This window comes from Colletes latitarsis, chromosome 11, assembly GCF_051014445.1.
Source record: "Colletes latitarsis isolate SP2378_abdomen chromosome 11, iyColLati1, whole genome shotgun sequence".
Taxonomy (NCBI): Eukaryota; Metazoa; Arthropoda; class Insecta; order Hymenoptera; family Colletidae; genus Colletes; species Colletes latitarsis.
The window spans coordinates 16,097,066-16,115,309 of record NC_135144.1 but is presented as its reverse complement, the minus strand read 5'-3'; the positions used below and the strand labels follow the sequence as shown (position 1 = coordinate 16,115,309).

Here is an 18,244-nt window from a genome sequence, read left to right as displayed (position 1 = left end):
ATCTCGATTTGGTCGCATGATTAACCCCGAGAGGGCCACGGTAACAAGTAGAGAAACCTCGAAGAGATCCATTGCTCCGACGCGCTCGATTACGTCTCACGGCGATATTTCACGTCACTTCCGGTTCCACAGCCCCTCCAGCTGTAGAGGTTATGAGACTTTATTCGAGAGGGAGGCGGGAGGCTGAAGACAGAGACGGAAACAAAGAGCCTTCGCTCGGGAATTAATTTCAATTGGATTACCGTGAATATTGTCAGCGCTAGCGTCGAGGCGACGCATTCCGCTCGAGGACTGCGCGTCGCGACGCTCAAAGTCATGACTCTTTCACCTTATTAACGAACTGCCGGCGAATGAGCAATTATCGTTTAATGCGAAGTAGTGCTCTCGGAAGGTTCTTAATTTCTTCTTCTTTCCCCCCCCCCCCCCCACCTCCCTCTGGTCGATTCTTTTCCTCGCAGTTCCCAACGGTCGTTCGAGAAGCGTTCCGATAAAACGAAAAAACGAAGATATTTCGAAACGTTCCAGTAATCGCAAGAAAATTACTCCAAAGTTTGAACTTTTATTATTCCGCCGCAAGACACATTGCACACTGGATCTATATTTTTACGTTTCACCTTAATTTTTCTTGCAAACTATATGCGTAAAAACATGTTTCGAACGAAAGTTGTTTGGTATAAAGAGGGCCATACACGACGACAATTGATCGTTTGCCATTTTCCTTTTTCATCAAATTTTTATAAAAAGGAAAAACAGCAAAAAATTAATTGTTGCCGTACATGCTCTCCTTCATACCAAACAACTTTTGTTCGATACATTTCACATCAAGACGAAAGAGTTGAATGACTCGCCCTGTATAAATTCGAAACGAACTATTTGCCCGGAAATGTCTTTTCGAATAGAATACATTTCGACGAGACTAAAATCAATATACTTTTCCCAGAGAACTAAAATAAGAATCCGTCGTGTGCGTGCGAAATTTAATAACGATTCAACATGATTTCACGGGATATTCCAACGTACAACTATCCAAAACGTATCGAAACGGATCTTTCCCGATACTTTGGCCTTTCTCGTAATTCGATTTGAAATGTTAAACCGTCGCGTCGCGCGGATCTCGGTCGCGCGGTTATTGTTAGACGTGCGCTGGAAATAAAATTCTTATCCTAACAAAAAAAATGTTCGTTCCTCGGTGGGAACCGGCTCGAATAATTTATAATCCGACCCGAATCCCGTAACCGTGTTCCTACTTCCGATTCGTCGAAACGATCTCTACCGGGACGCAACGGACCGCGATAAACGATTCAACGGCGAGAGGCAGCGCGACGGCACGTGAAATCAAAATTCTCGCGGAAGAAAGGCGCGAACGCCGACGTACCGATAATATCCTATCGCGTTTCCCTCCCGCGACAGAGGGAATAATAAACGAAAGGTTTCCTCTCGTTAGCCCGACACAATGTCGAGCGACGTCCATCGGGCGTCGTACAAGTCCGGCACCGTCGACGGCTGTGTGTCTCCGTCAGCGAAGATGAATGCAACTTTTTCCCCTCCCTGTCTCTTTTCCCCGGTTTCAAAGGCAAAATTGACGCGCTCGCACACACTGCCAAAAGAGGTCAGAGGGCTGATACAGGGCTCATTGTTGCCACGCCGGCGAGCCTATTGTACAGGAGTTTCGCTAAAGTTCGCCAATTTGCGTTTTCTCGAACGCGACAAAGACCGGCGGTCGAAGAACGCTGCCTTCGGATAATATTTCCAAACTCTCCCCCCTTTCTCACAATACTTTCCAACCGTCCGTTTGTGCTTCTTTTCCCTCCCCTCCCCCACCATTGCGTGCTTTCCACGTCGCCCCCCTCCCCCGCGATTATTCTTCCCTCGTTTGGTTCTCGTCCTTTCGACAGGTCCGCCGCGGAGGATCCTTTTATGCGAACCCGTCGTCGCGTGAAGAGCATTAAAAGGAAACTAAAGACGCGGTGGATGATAATAATCATCGTCGCGCGTAATGACGATGATAAAGGAGACGATAATGGACCACGCTGGGTGCGGAGGGGACTCGCGAGAACCGCTAATGGCGGAGTCACGAAACGTTCTGTTTACAATAATGTCTCGTTTTATCGTCAAAATCTGCGTTATGGATAGTCGAAACGATTTACGAACGTTCTGCGGTTCTTAACAGTAGGGTTTTCTTCTTTACTATTGCGTATTTGTTTCGAATTATTTCTTGTGCCTGTATAATTAACGCGAACGATGATTACGCTCCTGACTCTCTCACAAGTGCTCGGCCACTCTTGGAAAAAATTTTAATAGGAGATTCTAGAGGCCAAAATAAGACGAAAATCAAGAATACCAATTTGTTGATTTGCTAAAAAGTTATCAACGTTTAAAGTTCCGCCTGTAGAACTCGGAAACTAAGACACTGCGGCGGTTATGTGTACAAGAAAAAGTTGTTCGGAATCTGATTTCCCATAATATATTTCAAAATCACCAAAATCGGAGTTGAGGTCCCCTAAAGTAAATAATTACCAAGAGGTTCTAGTGTAGTTATTTCGAGTCTCGCGTCGCGTTCCTTTGGATCTCCGCGAGTTTGTTAGGTTACCGATCGTTCTAGCTCGAGAGACGACGACGCCGCGGGCTGAACGGGGGTCCCAAACGTTGATGGAATCTGTCGCGAAAACGACGAGAAGAGGAGAGAGAGTTGGGCGGGAGACCTGAAAGACTAAATGGCACGACGAGAAAGGCGCGCGGAACAAGGAGACGAAAAGCTGGAAGCTGGGCGGAGAACGGCGCCCGGGTGGGGAAGAAAGCTTCCATGCACCGTAGAAGGGAAACGGTAGAGTGGTTCTCGAGCCTCCGGGCGATCGGAAAGTATCACGGAAATGCGTCCTCGAGAGAGGATTTTTGACGCGTTCCAGCACCCCGGCGCGCCGCAAGAAGCGTCTCGAGACGCTTCGCGCTCGAAAAGAGATTGAAAATCCGCGTGTACGCGCGCCTGCGAACCACCCAGTTTACCCGATGATCTTGCGTGCCGATAAACACCGTGATTTACCAATTTCTACCAAGAAGCAACTGGTGTTGGGCGCGCGCTGGGTTCGCGGGACGTTCTCAAGATTCTTAAGGGGACCACGCAGTCAGAAAATCGATGTTTTTCGAAAGTAATACTATTCAGAAATTAAATGCCAAAGTTTCGTTACGTTGTGGCGAGAAATAAGGATTTGAGAATAATATAAAATAAAGAGAACAATCAAAAATTTGTATTCGTATATATTTGAAGCTAGCAAAACATCGTGTAAAAGGGAAATTATTTGTACGTAATCATTTTTTTTTTTAATAAGCCCTTACAAAACGGCTCAATCCGACTGCCTGGTCCCCTTAAAGAAAGTCGAACACCGACGGATCGATTAGGGAGTCAATTTACCGCGTAACGTTGGAAAACCCCACACACCATACACGTCTTCGCGATATTCCGGCGTTCTTTAACCCGACGTCGACTGTCAGGAATCTATCTACCCGTTCGTACGTTCGACGAAAGAAAAATTTAATAAATTTCGTATTCACCGCGGCGCGACGTCGGCGTCGACGCGCCACGCGCTCTGGGATCCTCGCCGCGACGCCCCGCGGCCAAGAAGAAACGACGTAAATACTTGAGATCGTTTGAATACATTCGGCGAGGCCCGTCCCGATCGAATTTCCTTTTCCGGGCGTAGCGCGCGCCGATGAAAAGCACAAAAGTTCCCTTCTCGTCGCTCGTTAAAGTAAATTTTCGTGCGCCGGGGACGACGGACGGGGGCGATCCAGGTCACCCCCCCGGCCGCTCGCGGTGTCACGGAATATATTTCTAAAAAGGGCCAGCGGGGTCGACAAAAGGATCCCGAAGGATGGGAGGAATAAAGCATCTCGAGGAGGCCGCGGTCTTGTACACGGCGACAATGGTCCCGCATATACAGTATGCTTGTTTGCGGTCTCGCAAGATCGCCTTTGAGCGCGAAAGCAAAGGAATTGAATGAGACTTACGGAATACGCGCCCGCTGGATGAAACCCCGAAGCCGTGAAAATGTAAACGATGTCACTGTTCTCGTTCGTCGAGGCGACGGAGACGCTGTCTATGTCGAACGACGTTGATTTCTCGCTGCGCCTTTCACCCCCCGTGCAGGATACCTGGAATGCAAACGAGCCAAAAGTTAGAAATACCGATTACACGCAGGAACGAATTCTGCACGACAGCCTTTCTGGCGATCACAGTGTCAGAGAACCTCGTAAACTTTAATATTAAAAAATGTACGATTTATAATTCAATTATAAATCTCGATATTAATTCTGTTTTGGTCTACGCGTGTTTCCGTATTGTATATCGTTTATCTACGAGCACTGTTCTCTACCTCAACTGTAAAAATATCGTTATATTTCGTACCACTTCTTAATGTTTTCTTTTTATACTGTTTTCTGATAGACAGGCTTTAGTGTAAGTAGTAGTATTAATAAAAAATAATTAACGTTCTACGAAGATTCTGCACGGAGTACGTTATTTGTTACCGAGTACATAATAAATGAACTATGAATACAGAATTACGTAAATGACGAGGTAACTAACTTTAAAGATTATAAAATAAAATAGTATCTAATACAAGGCAATAGCACATATAATGATACGGTACCAATGACATAGATACGGAACAAATATCATTTTTTTGATCACTCATAGTGCAATCGAAACGTGTCATTTTCTGTTTATATTTATGTTCTACCGTAACCCACGATTTTTCAGCCCCTTTCGATGGTCTGACGTAGAAATGTCTCCTATCGAAGTTAATCGGTATTTAACTGACAAGAAGTTGCAGTTACTTAAATTAAAAAACAAATTGATCACTGTTATATTTTTAAATGAAACTAGGTGTTTTTTCAACGACCTGCTAGACAATGATCTGCAGATGTCATTGAAGGGAATACTATGAAGTTAAAAATACCTAGTTCCATTTAAAAATACAACAGTGATCTTAATTTTTGATCGAAAATAAATTTGTTTTTAAATTTAAGCAACTGGAATTTCTTGTCGATTAAATACCGATTAACTTCTATACGAGACATTTTTACGTCAGACCATCGAAAGGGCCTCGAAAGAAGCTTAATAACAGAAGCACAGTGACAAAGAGAGAGGAATTTATTTAATTTTCGACATTGTTGTCTAACAACCTGCCAAAGATTTGGTTCCGCTTCCTAATCTATCGCGATATTCTCCCTCGCGGAACGGGGCGAGTGCCACGCGTGCTCCGAAGTCGATGAGGGAAATCTTGGAGGAAGTTGATAGCCCAGACCCTCGAAGTTGGCCTTTATAATGTTGCTCCGTGCCTCAAAGTGCAGCCGGCAGTTTCAAGGCGGCACGTGTAACCGCATTGTTAAAGTTCACGCTATCGCGTACGCTTTGTAACTGGAAGGTATGAATATTACGATAGGACGAAAGTTGTCGAGACACTGGGCGACGGTAAACCTACAACTTTATTTCTCATATTTCCTCGTTTCTAATAGGCAATCACACGATCGAATTTCGCGTATAGTCCGGGCCAAAATATAGCAAGGTTGTAAACCAAACTCTTGAGGGTTGGGACCGACCTCCTGCTGCGGCATTTAGGGCCGTACATGACATCTTGTTTGAGGGTGCCTTTCTGAATGTTTTTCTGCGTCCGTAACTGAACTACCTTTTTTCATTTTCTAGATGCATATATTATAAGCAGATATTTACCTGTTACGATAGCTCTAAAAATGACTTTTTAAAAATGGCGACACTAGATAAAATATTTCTTCGTACGGCCCTGACTATGGTCTAAGGCCCTTAGCTGCCCATATTTCTGTCAATTCACTTGTTTCGGGAGCTGAAACGTGTAAACTTTGACAACTCGAGTTTACGACCTCGCTATATTGTGGCCCGGACTATACAGGGTGTTCGGCCACCCCTGGGAAAAATTTTAATGGAAGATTCTAGAGGCCAAAATAAGACGAAAATCAAGAATACTAATTTCTTGATGGAGGCTTCGTTAAAAAGTTATTAACAATTAAATTCAAAAATTTCAAATCGTTCTGGAAAAATTATTTTCGGTTGCGGGGGTCAATTACAATCATTTTTGGTGAATAGACATACACTCGAAATCCTACCCACTTTCGAGAAAAAAATTCGAGTAAGTGCTGAAAGTTTTGGGTGAAAAAAAAAGACTTTTGAATCGTCTTGGAAAAATTATTTTTAGTTGCAGGGGTCAATTGCAATCATTTTTGGTCAATAAACATACCCCCGAAATCCTACTCAGTTTCGAGAAAAAAATTCCTTACCGAAAATATAATTTCTGGCCAGAAATGTCTGCCCGAATTTTCATGCGAATCTTTAAAACGTCATAACTTCTGAACGGATTGGACGATTTTGATGTTTAAAAAAACAAACTACGCGTATTTTGATGGAGAATATGTAGAAATTCTAAAAATATTCGAAAAGTTGGTCCTTGTCCCCGCAAAATGAGAAAAACCCCATAAAAATGGTCCAATATTCAAACAGCCATAACTCCTACAATTGTGAATATATTTCAATGAAACTTTTCTCTGAAGTAGAGCTCATGGGTACCTACAAAAAAATATTAGACAACTTTTCTGTAGGGCGTCAGACAAAATTACTAAAAATGAAAAAGGAATTTTTAAGAAAAATCGACAAGGGGTAGCCTAAATTTTTCGACGAAAAAATAAATTTTTAATTAATTCTAAAAAAATTATTTTCGGTTGCGGGGGTCAATTACAATCATTTTTGGTGAATAGACATGCTCTCGAAATCCTACCCATTTTCTAGAAAAAAATTCGAGAAGGTGTGAAATTTTTCGATGAAATTAAAAAATTTCAAATCGTTTTAAAAAAATTATTTTCAGTTGCGGGGGTCAATTACAAGCATTTTTGGTGAATAGACATATCCCCGAAATCTTGCGCATTTTCGAGAAAAAAATTCAGTACGGTCGGAACTTTAAACGTTAATAATTGTTTAACGAAGCCTCCATCAATAAATTGGTATTCTTGATTTTCGTCTTATTTTGGCCTCTAGAATCCCACATTAAAATTTTTCCCAGGGGTGGCCGAACACCCTGTATATGTATACGTCCCTCTCTAACTGTCGCGGTACTCGGCTGACCCTTGGGGAGAGCCGCGTTTGTCTGTACCGTGAACGAATAAGAAGCCATACTAAACGCTGGCGGTCGTTATGGAGGTCAAGACACGCCATTTCGTAACGACGCGTATCGTCCGGTTCCCCGATGACGGCTGCGAAAAGAAACGCGTCAAAGTGGATGCGAGAACTAGAAAAAGAATTTAATCGGGAGGGAGCCAATCGGGAAAGCTTGTCGCGTCTGTAATTGGTTTTCCGTTCCTTCGTGCGCCGCTTTAAAGACTCACCCTCGATTTCTCAACGTCGCCTGCGAGCCACCCTATATATGTATTCCCATCCGAATATCCCTGAAAGAACGCGTACACTCGAACCGTGGCATACGTGTGCGCTCACGCACACACCGGCTCGCGCACCACCGTCGCTCGGATCCCCTTCTACGGAGTACATCCATCTCCGCTATCCGGACAAAGCGAAGGAAGCCGTATGTGCATTGAACATTGATTTTAAACGCGAGCCGCGCTACAAGACTGCCGTAAAAAAGGCCTGAATCCGCCAGACTTCCAAGAGCCCGTTTCCATTCTAATGGAAAACCGGCATCGCCGAGCGCGCAGACACGATGGATTGATATCGAGAAGGATCCCCGAGACATCTATCGGCTCTACTACCCCCCCCGACAACCAGTCTTCGTAGACAATGGCGTAGTTACGTCCGCATTCCCCGGCTGTAACGGTTTCCGTGCGACCCGAGACTCGATTCCTGAAAACGTTCGGTCGCGTTGCGTAACGTTTTATTACTTTTTTCTCCCTTCCCAGCCACTCCACGGATGCATGTTTCGCGTACGGGGATAATAGCCTCGTCCTACTAAACGCTACTATATTACTATCGAGCATAGTCTCTAGGTTTCCGTGGCCCTCGTAAGTGGCCCCTCGGAATTGTTCCGTTGAATGGGTTCCCTCTTGTTCGCAAAATGTTCCGTGGAATTATTTTCTGGGCCGAGAGAGGCTCGAGACGAACCGACGATTCTGGCCGCGATACCGAAAGCTCCTGGTATCGTGCGTCATTCCATGAATTTCAAAGTCGCGGCTGTGCAAAAGTTCCACTTGCACCGAGTATTCCGTAACCGTGCCGGTAATTCACTCGTATCGTGTGGAAAAATTAATTTGAAAATATGGAATTAATTTTCTTCGTACAACGTTTTCAGTAAAACCAAGGTTCTATACAGGGTGTACGGCCACCCCTGGAAAAATTTTAATGTATAATGTAGTAAAATGAAACGAAAATCAAAGGTATCAATTTCTTGGCTGAGGCTTCGTTAAAAAGTTATTAAAAAACTAAATTAAAAAATTTCAAATTATTCTGAAAAAATTATTTTTGGATGCGGGAATCGAGTATAATCATTTTTGGTCATTACACATACCTCCGAAATCCTACCCACTTTCGAGAAAAAAATTCAGTACGAGCGGAACTTTAAACGTTAATAACTTTTTAACGAAGCCTCCATCAACAAATTGGTATTCTTGATTTTCGTCCTACTTTGGCCTCTAGAATCTCCCATTAAAATTTTTCCCAGGGGTGACCGAACACCCTGTATAATAATATTTTATAATCATAAAACACGGCAGTTTTTTTATAAAATTGGTATTAATGTGCATGATCGGAAATTTTCTGCCAGGGGTTGTATGAGAGATTTCTTATATTATTTCCTGCGGGCAGATCGAAGGACGCAACTTTTTGAGAAAACCTCCGAAATTATTACGAAAATTATTATGGGTTTACAGGAATTATTAGTTCGTTAGAATAATCGATAACGCAGGTAATTGTTAAATAGTGCTGAAAGTTTTGGATGAAAAAAAAAGACTTTCGAATCGTCATAGAAAAATTATTTTTAGTTGCAGGGGTCAATTGCAATCATTTTTTGTCATTACACATAACCCCGAAATCCTACTCAGTTTCGAGAAAAAAATTCCTTACCGAAAATCTAATTTCTGGCCAGAAATGTCTGCCCGAATTTTCATGTGAATCTTTAAAACGTCATAACTTCTGAACGGATTGGACGATTTTAATGTTTAAAAAAGCAAACTACGCGTATTTTGGTGGAGAATATGTACAAATCGCAAAAATATTCGAGAAGTTGTTCCTTGACCCCGCAAAATGAGAAAAACCCCATAAAAATGGTTCAATTTTCAAACAGCTATAACTCCTACAATTGTGAATATATTTCAATGAAACTTTTTTCTGAAGTAGTGCTCATGGGTACCTACAAAAAAGTATTAGACAACTTTTCTGTAGGGCGTCAAACAAAAATACTAAAAATGAAAAACGAATTCTTAAGAAAAATCGAAGGGGGTAGGTCCCAAATTTTTCGACGAAAAAAAAAATTTCAAATCGTTCTAGAAAAATTATTTTCGGTTGCGGGGGTCAATTTCAATCATTTTTGGTGAATACGCATACCCCCGAAATCGTACCCACTTTCTAAAAAAAAATTCGAGAAGGTGTGAAATTTTTCGACAAAATTAAAAAATTTCAAATCGTTTTGGAAAAATTATTTTTGTTTGCAGGGGTCAATTACAATCATTTTTGGTCAATAGGCATACCCCCGAAATCCTGCGCATTCTCGAGAAAAAATTCAGCACGAACAGAACTTGAAACGTTAATAACTTTTTAAGGAAGCCTCCATCAACAAATTGGTATTCCTAATTTTCGTCTTGTTTTGGCCTCTAGAATCTCCCATTAATTAATTGTATATACCTGTCTATTCTTTAGTTAATTATTTTATTCCACAAGTATCCTATATCACTGCACGAATATCAATATTGGCTGTACAAAAGTAACTGTACCAGTAATTTACTCGTTTTCGTAAAAGAAAATTAATTTGAAAATATGAAATACACTTTCTTTGTACAAGTTTTCTAGAGAACACCTGTCGATTTTTTACTTATTAATTTTATTACACACCTTCAACGCTAATATATTCAATATTCCTCTTTTGACTTGCTCGCAGAACCGCACAAACTGGCTTCTATCCAGTGTTTAGAGATTTTTTACAAGTTCGTTAATTCAAATTTACAAATTTAATTCTGAAATAAAATATTGCCCGATCGTAGGGTCTAGTCGAAGTCATCGATCGCGTTCGACCGGACTAAATAGTTTAATCGGACCAACGGCGTACACCCAGTTTTAAAGTGCTTTCTCGTCGAGTAATAAAAAGCACGATGAAGCCGTGGATCTTCTCGCGCATTAATTCTTGCGTCTTCTTATTCGGGATCCGAGTATACGGAGTGGCGGGAGAGCGGTAAAAAATACATTTACAGGAGGGGGAATTTAATTGCGTATCGTGGAAGAAGATCACGGTTTTGGAACGGTTCCTTTTTGCAGCTACGAGGGGTGTATTATTCAAGACGGTGGCAAAGAACGCCGTCTACCTTCTTCAGTTATTTAAAGGGTAAAAATATATCCTTTGCCCGGAACATTTCTCCGGACCTATATAATTCACCGGAGTTATTCTTCCGAGGGCCGCGAAACGCTATTCCAGGGACGAACAAGATTTTTCCCTGACATATTTCGTTCAGGGTATGACCTCCGGGGAATGCGAGCGACGTTTATGCAACGATCGAGCCGTTTATCGAACGTGACCGAATCATCCAGTTTACGTTGTTCGACGAGTTACCTAATCGTTCCAACGACCCATTTTTTACTGTAACGAGCGTCGAAACAATTACGTTCGAGCATTTCATTCGATTTAACGTGCCACGCAACGAGAACTGTACAAACGATCCGTGTCATCTTCGATCATTTAACGCATTCACTGTCGCTTTAAGGTTCTAGAAAAAGTAAATCTCAAGACCCTCGAATTTTAACAAGACTTTAGACAATTGCCTAAAAACCAAGTTTCGTTTTCGTGGACAATTTGAGGAGTTTAAAATACCGATGCTTCTCACTGTTTTTCTATCTATAAATATTAGATTCTCAGAATCGTTGATTCGTGCGACCGTAGTCAAGACGTGTGTACAGACAGTTCGAGAAAGCCACTTTTTACTTTTACTATATCCAATTTAACGTGTCGCACGAACGATGGCACATCGCGTCTGCTCTCCTCGGTTATTTAAAGGGTCAAAATATACATAGGTATGTAAAAAATCTATGTACACACGTTCGTATATGTGGTATATAACCGAGAGTCGGGACCTCTTTCAGCGGCGTACGCCACTGTGTGTAGATACTCCAAAGTTATTTCGCGGGGGGCTACCGTCCTGCTCCCTATGCACATACAATTTCCCTATATACAAGAACCAAGAATATGGTCGAGCGTGGGTGTGCGTTGCGTGTCTGGGCGAGGGGAGAAGCACACGAAAGCGGAGAGGAGACGGAGAAATATGCGACAGTGCCCATAGATGGAAAGAGAAAAGGGAACGGGAGACGGATAGAGAGCCAGATGGGGGCGGAGAAGAGCGAGAGATATGTAGAGTACCATCGGGGTACTATGTAGAATGAGAGGCAAAAGGGGTGGACGGAGAAGGGGCGCGAAGGGGTACAGGCGTAATATCGGAACCCCCAAACGGTAATCGATATCACATATATCTCTCCCGATGTATATTCAACCATCCTGCACGGTTTTCCGAAAGGAACCCCTTAATAAAACTACTTACGAGCCTAGGACGTCTCGGTGGCCCAGTCTCTCTCTTTTCCAAACGTTTTCTTCCGTTCGTTGGTTTTCTCGTCCGTTTCGTTCGTATATTACGACCGGCCTAAGAGATCCCTCTCCTCCCCCTCCTCCGAACGGTTCAGGGCTTTTACGACGGAAATACGAAGAGTCTGCCCCCGCCCTTAGATGGCTGGTACATGCGCCAAGGCTCGTGAGAAATATTAAAACGCGTTCTGAGGCCGTCGCGCGCCTTTCCTTTCGAGACGCGGCTTCGAGAGTCTGTCGATTAACGAACGCGCGTAATAAAGTTTCGACGGCTTTTTTTGCGTGCTTCGTGCAAAGAGGTTCGTTCATTCGAATTCAAACGTTATTTGAGGAAAATTTCAGATTTCAAACACTCAAGAATATCATGCTAAGGAGAAAAGAAGAGAGTGTCTTGTCCTGGGCCTGCTAGCGGGGACTTATCGAGTAAGGGTGGTCAAAGAGTGTATATATAGAAATAGGGGGTAGGTGGAGCACTTGTGAGAGAGATGAGAGCGTAGCGCTCTGTTGGCGAGTGCGGGAACTGTAGTCACAAAAGTATATTCAGAAATACAAGTTGTCGATTCCAAAGAGTGGTTGAATTATTTTTTTATAATATTTTATAATATTCACACACACAGGCATATACAATGAGAACATTCCAGAGGGGAGGAATATGTATAATTAGTATGGATAACATCTAACACAAGTAAATATTCAAGAAGCTAAATCTGCATACTGAAATAACTGAAAAATGTCTCATAAACGATCCTTCGTACCATACACGTCGAGTTACGCGAACAACCAAAGAAAAATGTTTTAAACAAATCTTAAAGAAAATTTAAGTTCCCATAAAATGGTTCCATAACCTTTATCCCTACCTTCTACATATAATAAAGAAAATGTTTCTTCATATTTTTAGCAACAACTCGAACACCAATTTTTATCTTGGATCATTCTTTAGAAAATTGCCCATCCGTAATTAAACACTTTCTATATCGTGGTAATACTGTTCGAGAAGGAAATATTTGTTTCAAATTTATCGTTGGAAAAAGAGGTGCGTTATGGACTGATCGCGGACACGCGTCGTAGTTAATTAACTTCAGTACTCCCGAGCAATTAACGCGCTGCAATTTACTAGAAATAAAAGTTGGAGCGGGGTTGAATGAATTTCATTTCCATATAACGAATCAAAATTTTTTGGATTCATTCGACAATCAACTTTTGCCGGTGGCTTCGCCTGCCTGGATGTCAGTTTAAACAATCCATTGACTCTTCCCAATTTGCGAACAAATTTATCAATGAAATCCAAATGAAAATTATTTTTCGTTATTCGTTGCTCGTTATTCGGATTTTGTAACACGGAAATAAAGTTTATTCGATTTTGATGTTGTCGACATTGACCTGCTCGAGCAGAGTTTAACCCTTAAGCGGATTATTGTTCGAATACTCCGCAAGTTTAAACCTATAATTGTTTAATATATGTAAAGTTGATTACCATTTACCAATTTGGTAAAAATCAGCATTAAATGAAATAATTCAGTTGAGATTGAGAGTCCACATAAGGGTTAATTGAAAATAAAATTTTCTGCAATACATAATTCTAGTTTATCGAATATCGTAGAGTATTCATGGCCGTTAAACGCCACGGGACACGTTGATTTGCATAGAATAAAATCGAAAAAGGTTTCACGAATCGACCACACGAGAGACCATATATTATCCATATTAAGTTTAACTTCGATTATTTGCCCTCGATTATCATTCTCAGCCGAGGCGAGCGAATCGAGAGGTTCGCCACCGCGTGATCGCAAATATACACTGTGTGACGATCTCTCGATCCTTCGTCTCTCTATTGTGACCCGTTGGCCACGCGAACACGACCGTATTTGCATACGTCGCATTGTAATGCGGCCGTGGCGGCGCGAAAGAGTCTTGAAATTTTCAGGGATCGAGATATTTTGTCGTCGACGACAAGAAAATGTGAACGATGGGGGGAGATAGAAGTGTTAACGAGTCGGCGATCATGAATCGAGGAACCGAGGCGTGAAAAGAAGGAATGAATACGAAATTAATAGTATTCCGCGAAAGTGCAGCCTGGCGCAACTGCATGCATTTGTATGCGCTCGCCGGAAAGCCTTTGCTTCTATCTGTGTCTTTTCTCTCCGCCTTTCGTTCCCCCCTTCGACCCCTCGTTTCTCCCCCCCCGAGTTTCCTTTTGTCGTTTTTGTTTTTTTTCTTTTTTTCTTTCCTCGTTCTGTTCCCGTTTATATTTTTCGAGCGACTTTCCACGTGGCCTCCGTCAACACCGAAGAACAAGATATTGTTCTTCCGGGTCTCGATGGCAACGGCACTTACAAGTCGCCGGAACCGCTTCGTAGAAATTGCTTTCACCCCCGGCGACGCGTTATTACATCGTCCGTTCGATTCGATTTACTTTTCAAACTTCGACGACGACACCGCCGACGGATTTATCGACGCCGCGATCCCCGCGTGCAGAGCTTACACCGTAGCAACGTTCCTTCTCGCGATAGGATAGAATTTACGGCATCTTTTCCCGGATACGCCATTTCCTCGACGGGAGTTCGTTAAAACGACCGTGCGATCTCGTTAAAGCGTCGCGGCATCAATCAGGCCGGATAACCGTATTTACACTAGCGACAGCGTTCGATCGAAAACCTGTCGACTTGCGGGACCCCGGGGATGAAACTAATAAACCGTCGCTAACAGTACGAACCTACCATCCAAGCCTTTCTTCGAGTTATTCTCTCTGGCGCGCGCCAATCGACGGCAACTCGTTAGGAATTTCAATATTTTTTCGAGAACTCTGTCGCAAAGCTGTGTGTCGCGGCAAAAAAAAAAAAGTGATTGCTACATCATCCATATATGTATGTAGAGGCGACAGGATTTTTCACCATGGGACTGAAACAATTAATTCTCAAGTTGAAACGTCGAGGGAAATACATTTGAATAGGATTCGCGATATTTATTAAGACAAATTTTATGTTACGTAATTTACAAACGCGTCACGGTAAGGGGGTAATTCTACGTGAAAAAGTAAGTCGAGAATGTGTCGAGGAAACTTCGTTTTATTTACTTCAACGAGCACTAGTCAATGCAGTCAATACTCCCGACGTTCGACATTTTCATCTCCTCCAAATCCTCATTTTTCACCACGTCATGAATCTTTGGCATTTCATTTCTGAATAGTATTACTTTCGAAAAGAAAAATCGATTTTCTGACCGCCTGGTCCTCTTAAGGAATCATTACTGTACCCGGTCAGCAGACTGGGTAAGAAAACGATCGAAAAACGAGACTAAACGAGCGTAGACTCCGCAGAAACCGAGTTTCCGTCATAATTCAAAGCTGACCGGTTTCCGGGGGGGTGTTCGAACAGCCCCGAAATCTCTATTAAAGCGGCCCCCAGCCTCGGCAGCGCGCCACAAGACACTGTATGGTAATTAGCCGGAGAAACTTGCCAGGGCGAATTGTAGCGGGCACCGCGCCTCGCCGTGGCGAACTATGCCCGCATGCCCCTTGGGTACCAAATACCAGCACCGGGGAGGTGGGTTAGGTGGTGCCGACATTACTAAAATGTCAGAGAATGTCACCCATCTCATAATCTATGCCCCACGCCCTCCGCCACCCTCGCCCATCGGCCTCTATCCAACCGCTAACCTCGAGGTTCCAGCAGGCAGAGCCCCTCGGTTAAACCCTCCCTCCCCCGTCCACCCTTGCCGCTGTGGCCCCTCTGGAACTCACCCTTCCCCCTCTGCGCGTCCCCTTCCAACCCGCCCACCAGGTTCTCTGCCATCGTTGCACTCCTAGGCTGGCCCGGTTCTCTTTCCAGCGGCTGGCTTCCGGTGCAGCATTCTCGCGAGAAATTAATTTGGACCTATTAAAATGATCACTTCTGGATTTAAGTTACGATCCCCACGGTCTTCGTGCCCCACCATTCATCCCGGGGCGCCAGGGTTCACGATCCATCGGTAGAACCCAAGGGGGGTGTCCTCCGTATCCAGAGGGATGCTTTCTACGTGTCATTCGTCGAGGTAACAGGTCTCCGTGACTCGAGGTTGACTCGAGGATGGAAGAGACGACGCTACGTTACACGGGCGCAGAGAGCTCAGACACCAGAGGTTTTAGCTGCATTTCGTCGACTGATACGCGGATAAATGGCCGACCCGGTATGTAAGCCCTGAAACGTACAACCGCGGGACTGTCGCGAGCGTGAAGTAAAGGATAATATACGAAGCGACGACGACGGCGGAGGTCATCCACCTTTCCACGGATAATTGTGATTGAACGCGGTTAATCCTGCGCGATAACTTTACTCCTGCATCGAATTTCGATCGAACGAAATCGTTCTTTTCGAAGAAAAGCGGCTGCGAAAAATAACTAATATTTTATAATAATAAAACACGTTATCGAGTTGTCGTGTTAGGAAAGCGTTCACTACCAAACGAAAATCGTACAATTATCCGCAAGACTAAAATTTTGATTTTAAACCATAGTAAACCGCGTAACTTAAAATTTGTTTCGGTAACATTACTAAAATTCGTAAATCCTATTCAAATTTATTTCCCTAATTTTTCTAGTTTCACAGTGGAAAATCCTGTCACCCATATATGACCGACGTAGTAGTCAAAGTGTTGAACTAAACTTTAATTTTAATAACCTTATCAGATATCACAGCTCTCGTAATATATCCTCACGAGTGATTGAACATTACGAAGTGAAATATTGTGTCCTCCATGCTCTCAAGTTGCGACCATCGCGCGTCGCGGGAATAAAAATTCTTCAACGTCTCATGGTTCATCGAATAAATAAAATATCTCGTCCACGGTCCTAGTATGTTGAGCGTGACCTCGCGTCAGTATTGACCACGGTTTCGAACAGTTTCTTTCGACGTTGTTGAAAATGGGGTAAATTCGTTTCCGCGAATCACACGTGAAATTTCCGTGCGTGAAAATTATTTCCGTCGTTCACGATTCGTTAACGAAGATTACTTCGGGGAACTCGTTTTCCTGGATCGACGACGACGGCCAGGCATTTTTCTAAGTCGTCTCGATCGACGAAACGCGCCGGCCTTACGCGATAATAACGTTTCGTTATCCGCGCGTGCGATCGTCGTATCAAGCGAGAACGGTAATTGGTTGGGAGGCCGACGCGGTAGAACGCGATATGCTTTCTAATATTTGCACACTTTGATTGGAATTTGTCCAGACGCCCTTCAAATTAATTACACGTTCTTTTTTCGCGTGTCCTGCATTCGACTCGATCGCGCCCCAACAACGTAAAAAACAACGAATCCTTTCGCTACGTCCACGTCGAATCGTTTGAAAACAATTGGGTAAAAGTGTCGCGATTTTAATTAGTAATTATTTATTTGTTTAACGGGTCAGCATCCATTGACACACAGAAAACAGAACAAATTTTTTTACGGGATCCCACGAATAACTTGGAAGACAATTCTTCCTCGACGAACAAATTGGGTATAACATTTGATGATGATGATAAATAATAAACAAGGTTCTCTCGTTGGAGAGAATTCATATAATATATAATATGTTCTTTAAAGAGCATGAAATATCAAGTCTGACTCAATATTTTGAAACAAAAGTTTTTACGGAGGTTCCGTTTCAAAAATATCAACTATTGTTATTCTCGCTATTTCGACAACGAAAAAAGGAGAAGTAGATTCGATGTTTTCGGTTACTCGTTCCTCGAGTTTCCCGATAACGAACGAATTTTCAGTTCCAATTACACCCATTGCTACGAGAGAACAAAGGGCAGAGAACGAGAAACACTTTTATCCATTGTTCGATAAACACGATGTGCCTTCAAAGGCACCTTCTCAATTATCAATGCCAATCGAGGCAAAATACCGGAAAGAACCAAGGATTTCATCGGTCCGGGCTATCGAGAATCGCTTTTGATCAGCAGGAAATCGCTGATCCGATCTCGAATAATTAAGTCTGTGTAGCACTCGATCGTTAGTGAACCACCGAGCGAATAATTGATGTTGGATTTTCAGCGTTGCAACGCTACTCCCGCTTATTAATATCCAGCAAAATTTATTTACTTTATTTGATTTATTTAATTTAACGATTTCATTCGTCGTATTAACTCTACGCTCCATGGATTTCGTTTCATCTTTCAAAAGAGAAATTATTCCTCGGTAGTCGGACGGTTCGTAAATTAACGAAGCCGGGTTTTAAGCAGCGTGTAGCTATTCCTCGCCTCTTTGCACAGGCGTGTAAAAAAGATGTTAAATAAGAAAGCAATAAGAAAATAAAATAATATGCGGTGATATCCCCGTGGTTATGAAACATCTCCATAAAGAAACATCCAAGGAAAATGGTATAAAATTTCTGTAGCAAACTTTGCAAACGTTAAAATAAATTCTAAATTGATAAGACTTTAATATAGAATTTGTCAAGAGAATGATCGAGTTGCG

The 18,244-nt window shown here is 42.7% G+C and overlaps 1 protein-coding gene across 1 annotated transcript in view; it reads right to left on the bottom strand.

Moving 5' to 3' along the window:
* The window catches only part of LOC143348333 (uncharacterized), an 81,527-nt gene that overhangs the window by 38,433 nt on the left and 24,850 nt on the right, over positions 1–18,244 (bottom strand). The window contains exon 3 of the mRNA XM_076778421.1: positions 4,006–4,149. Within this exon, the coding sequence (XP_076634536.1) occupies positions 4,006–4,149 (144 nt within the window). The remainder of the gene's footprint in view (positions 1–4,005; positions 4,150–18,244) is intronic.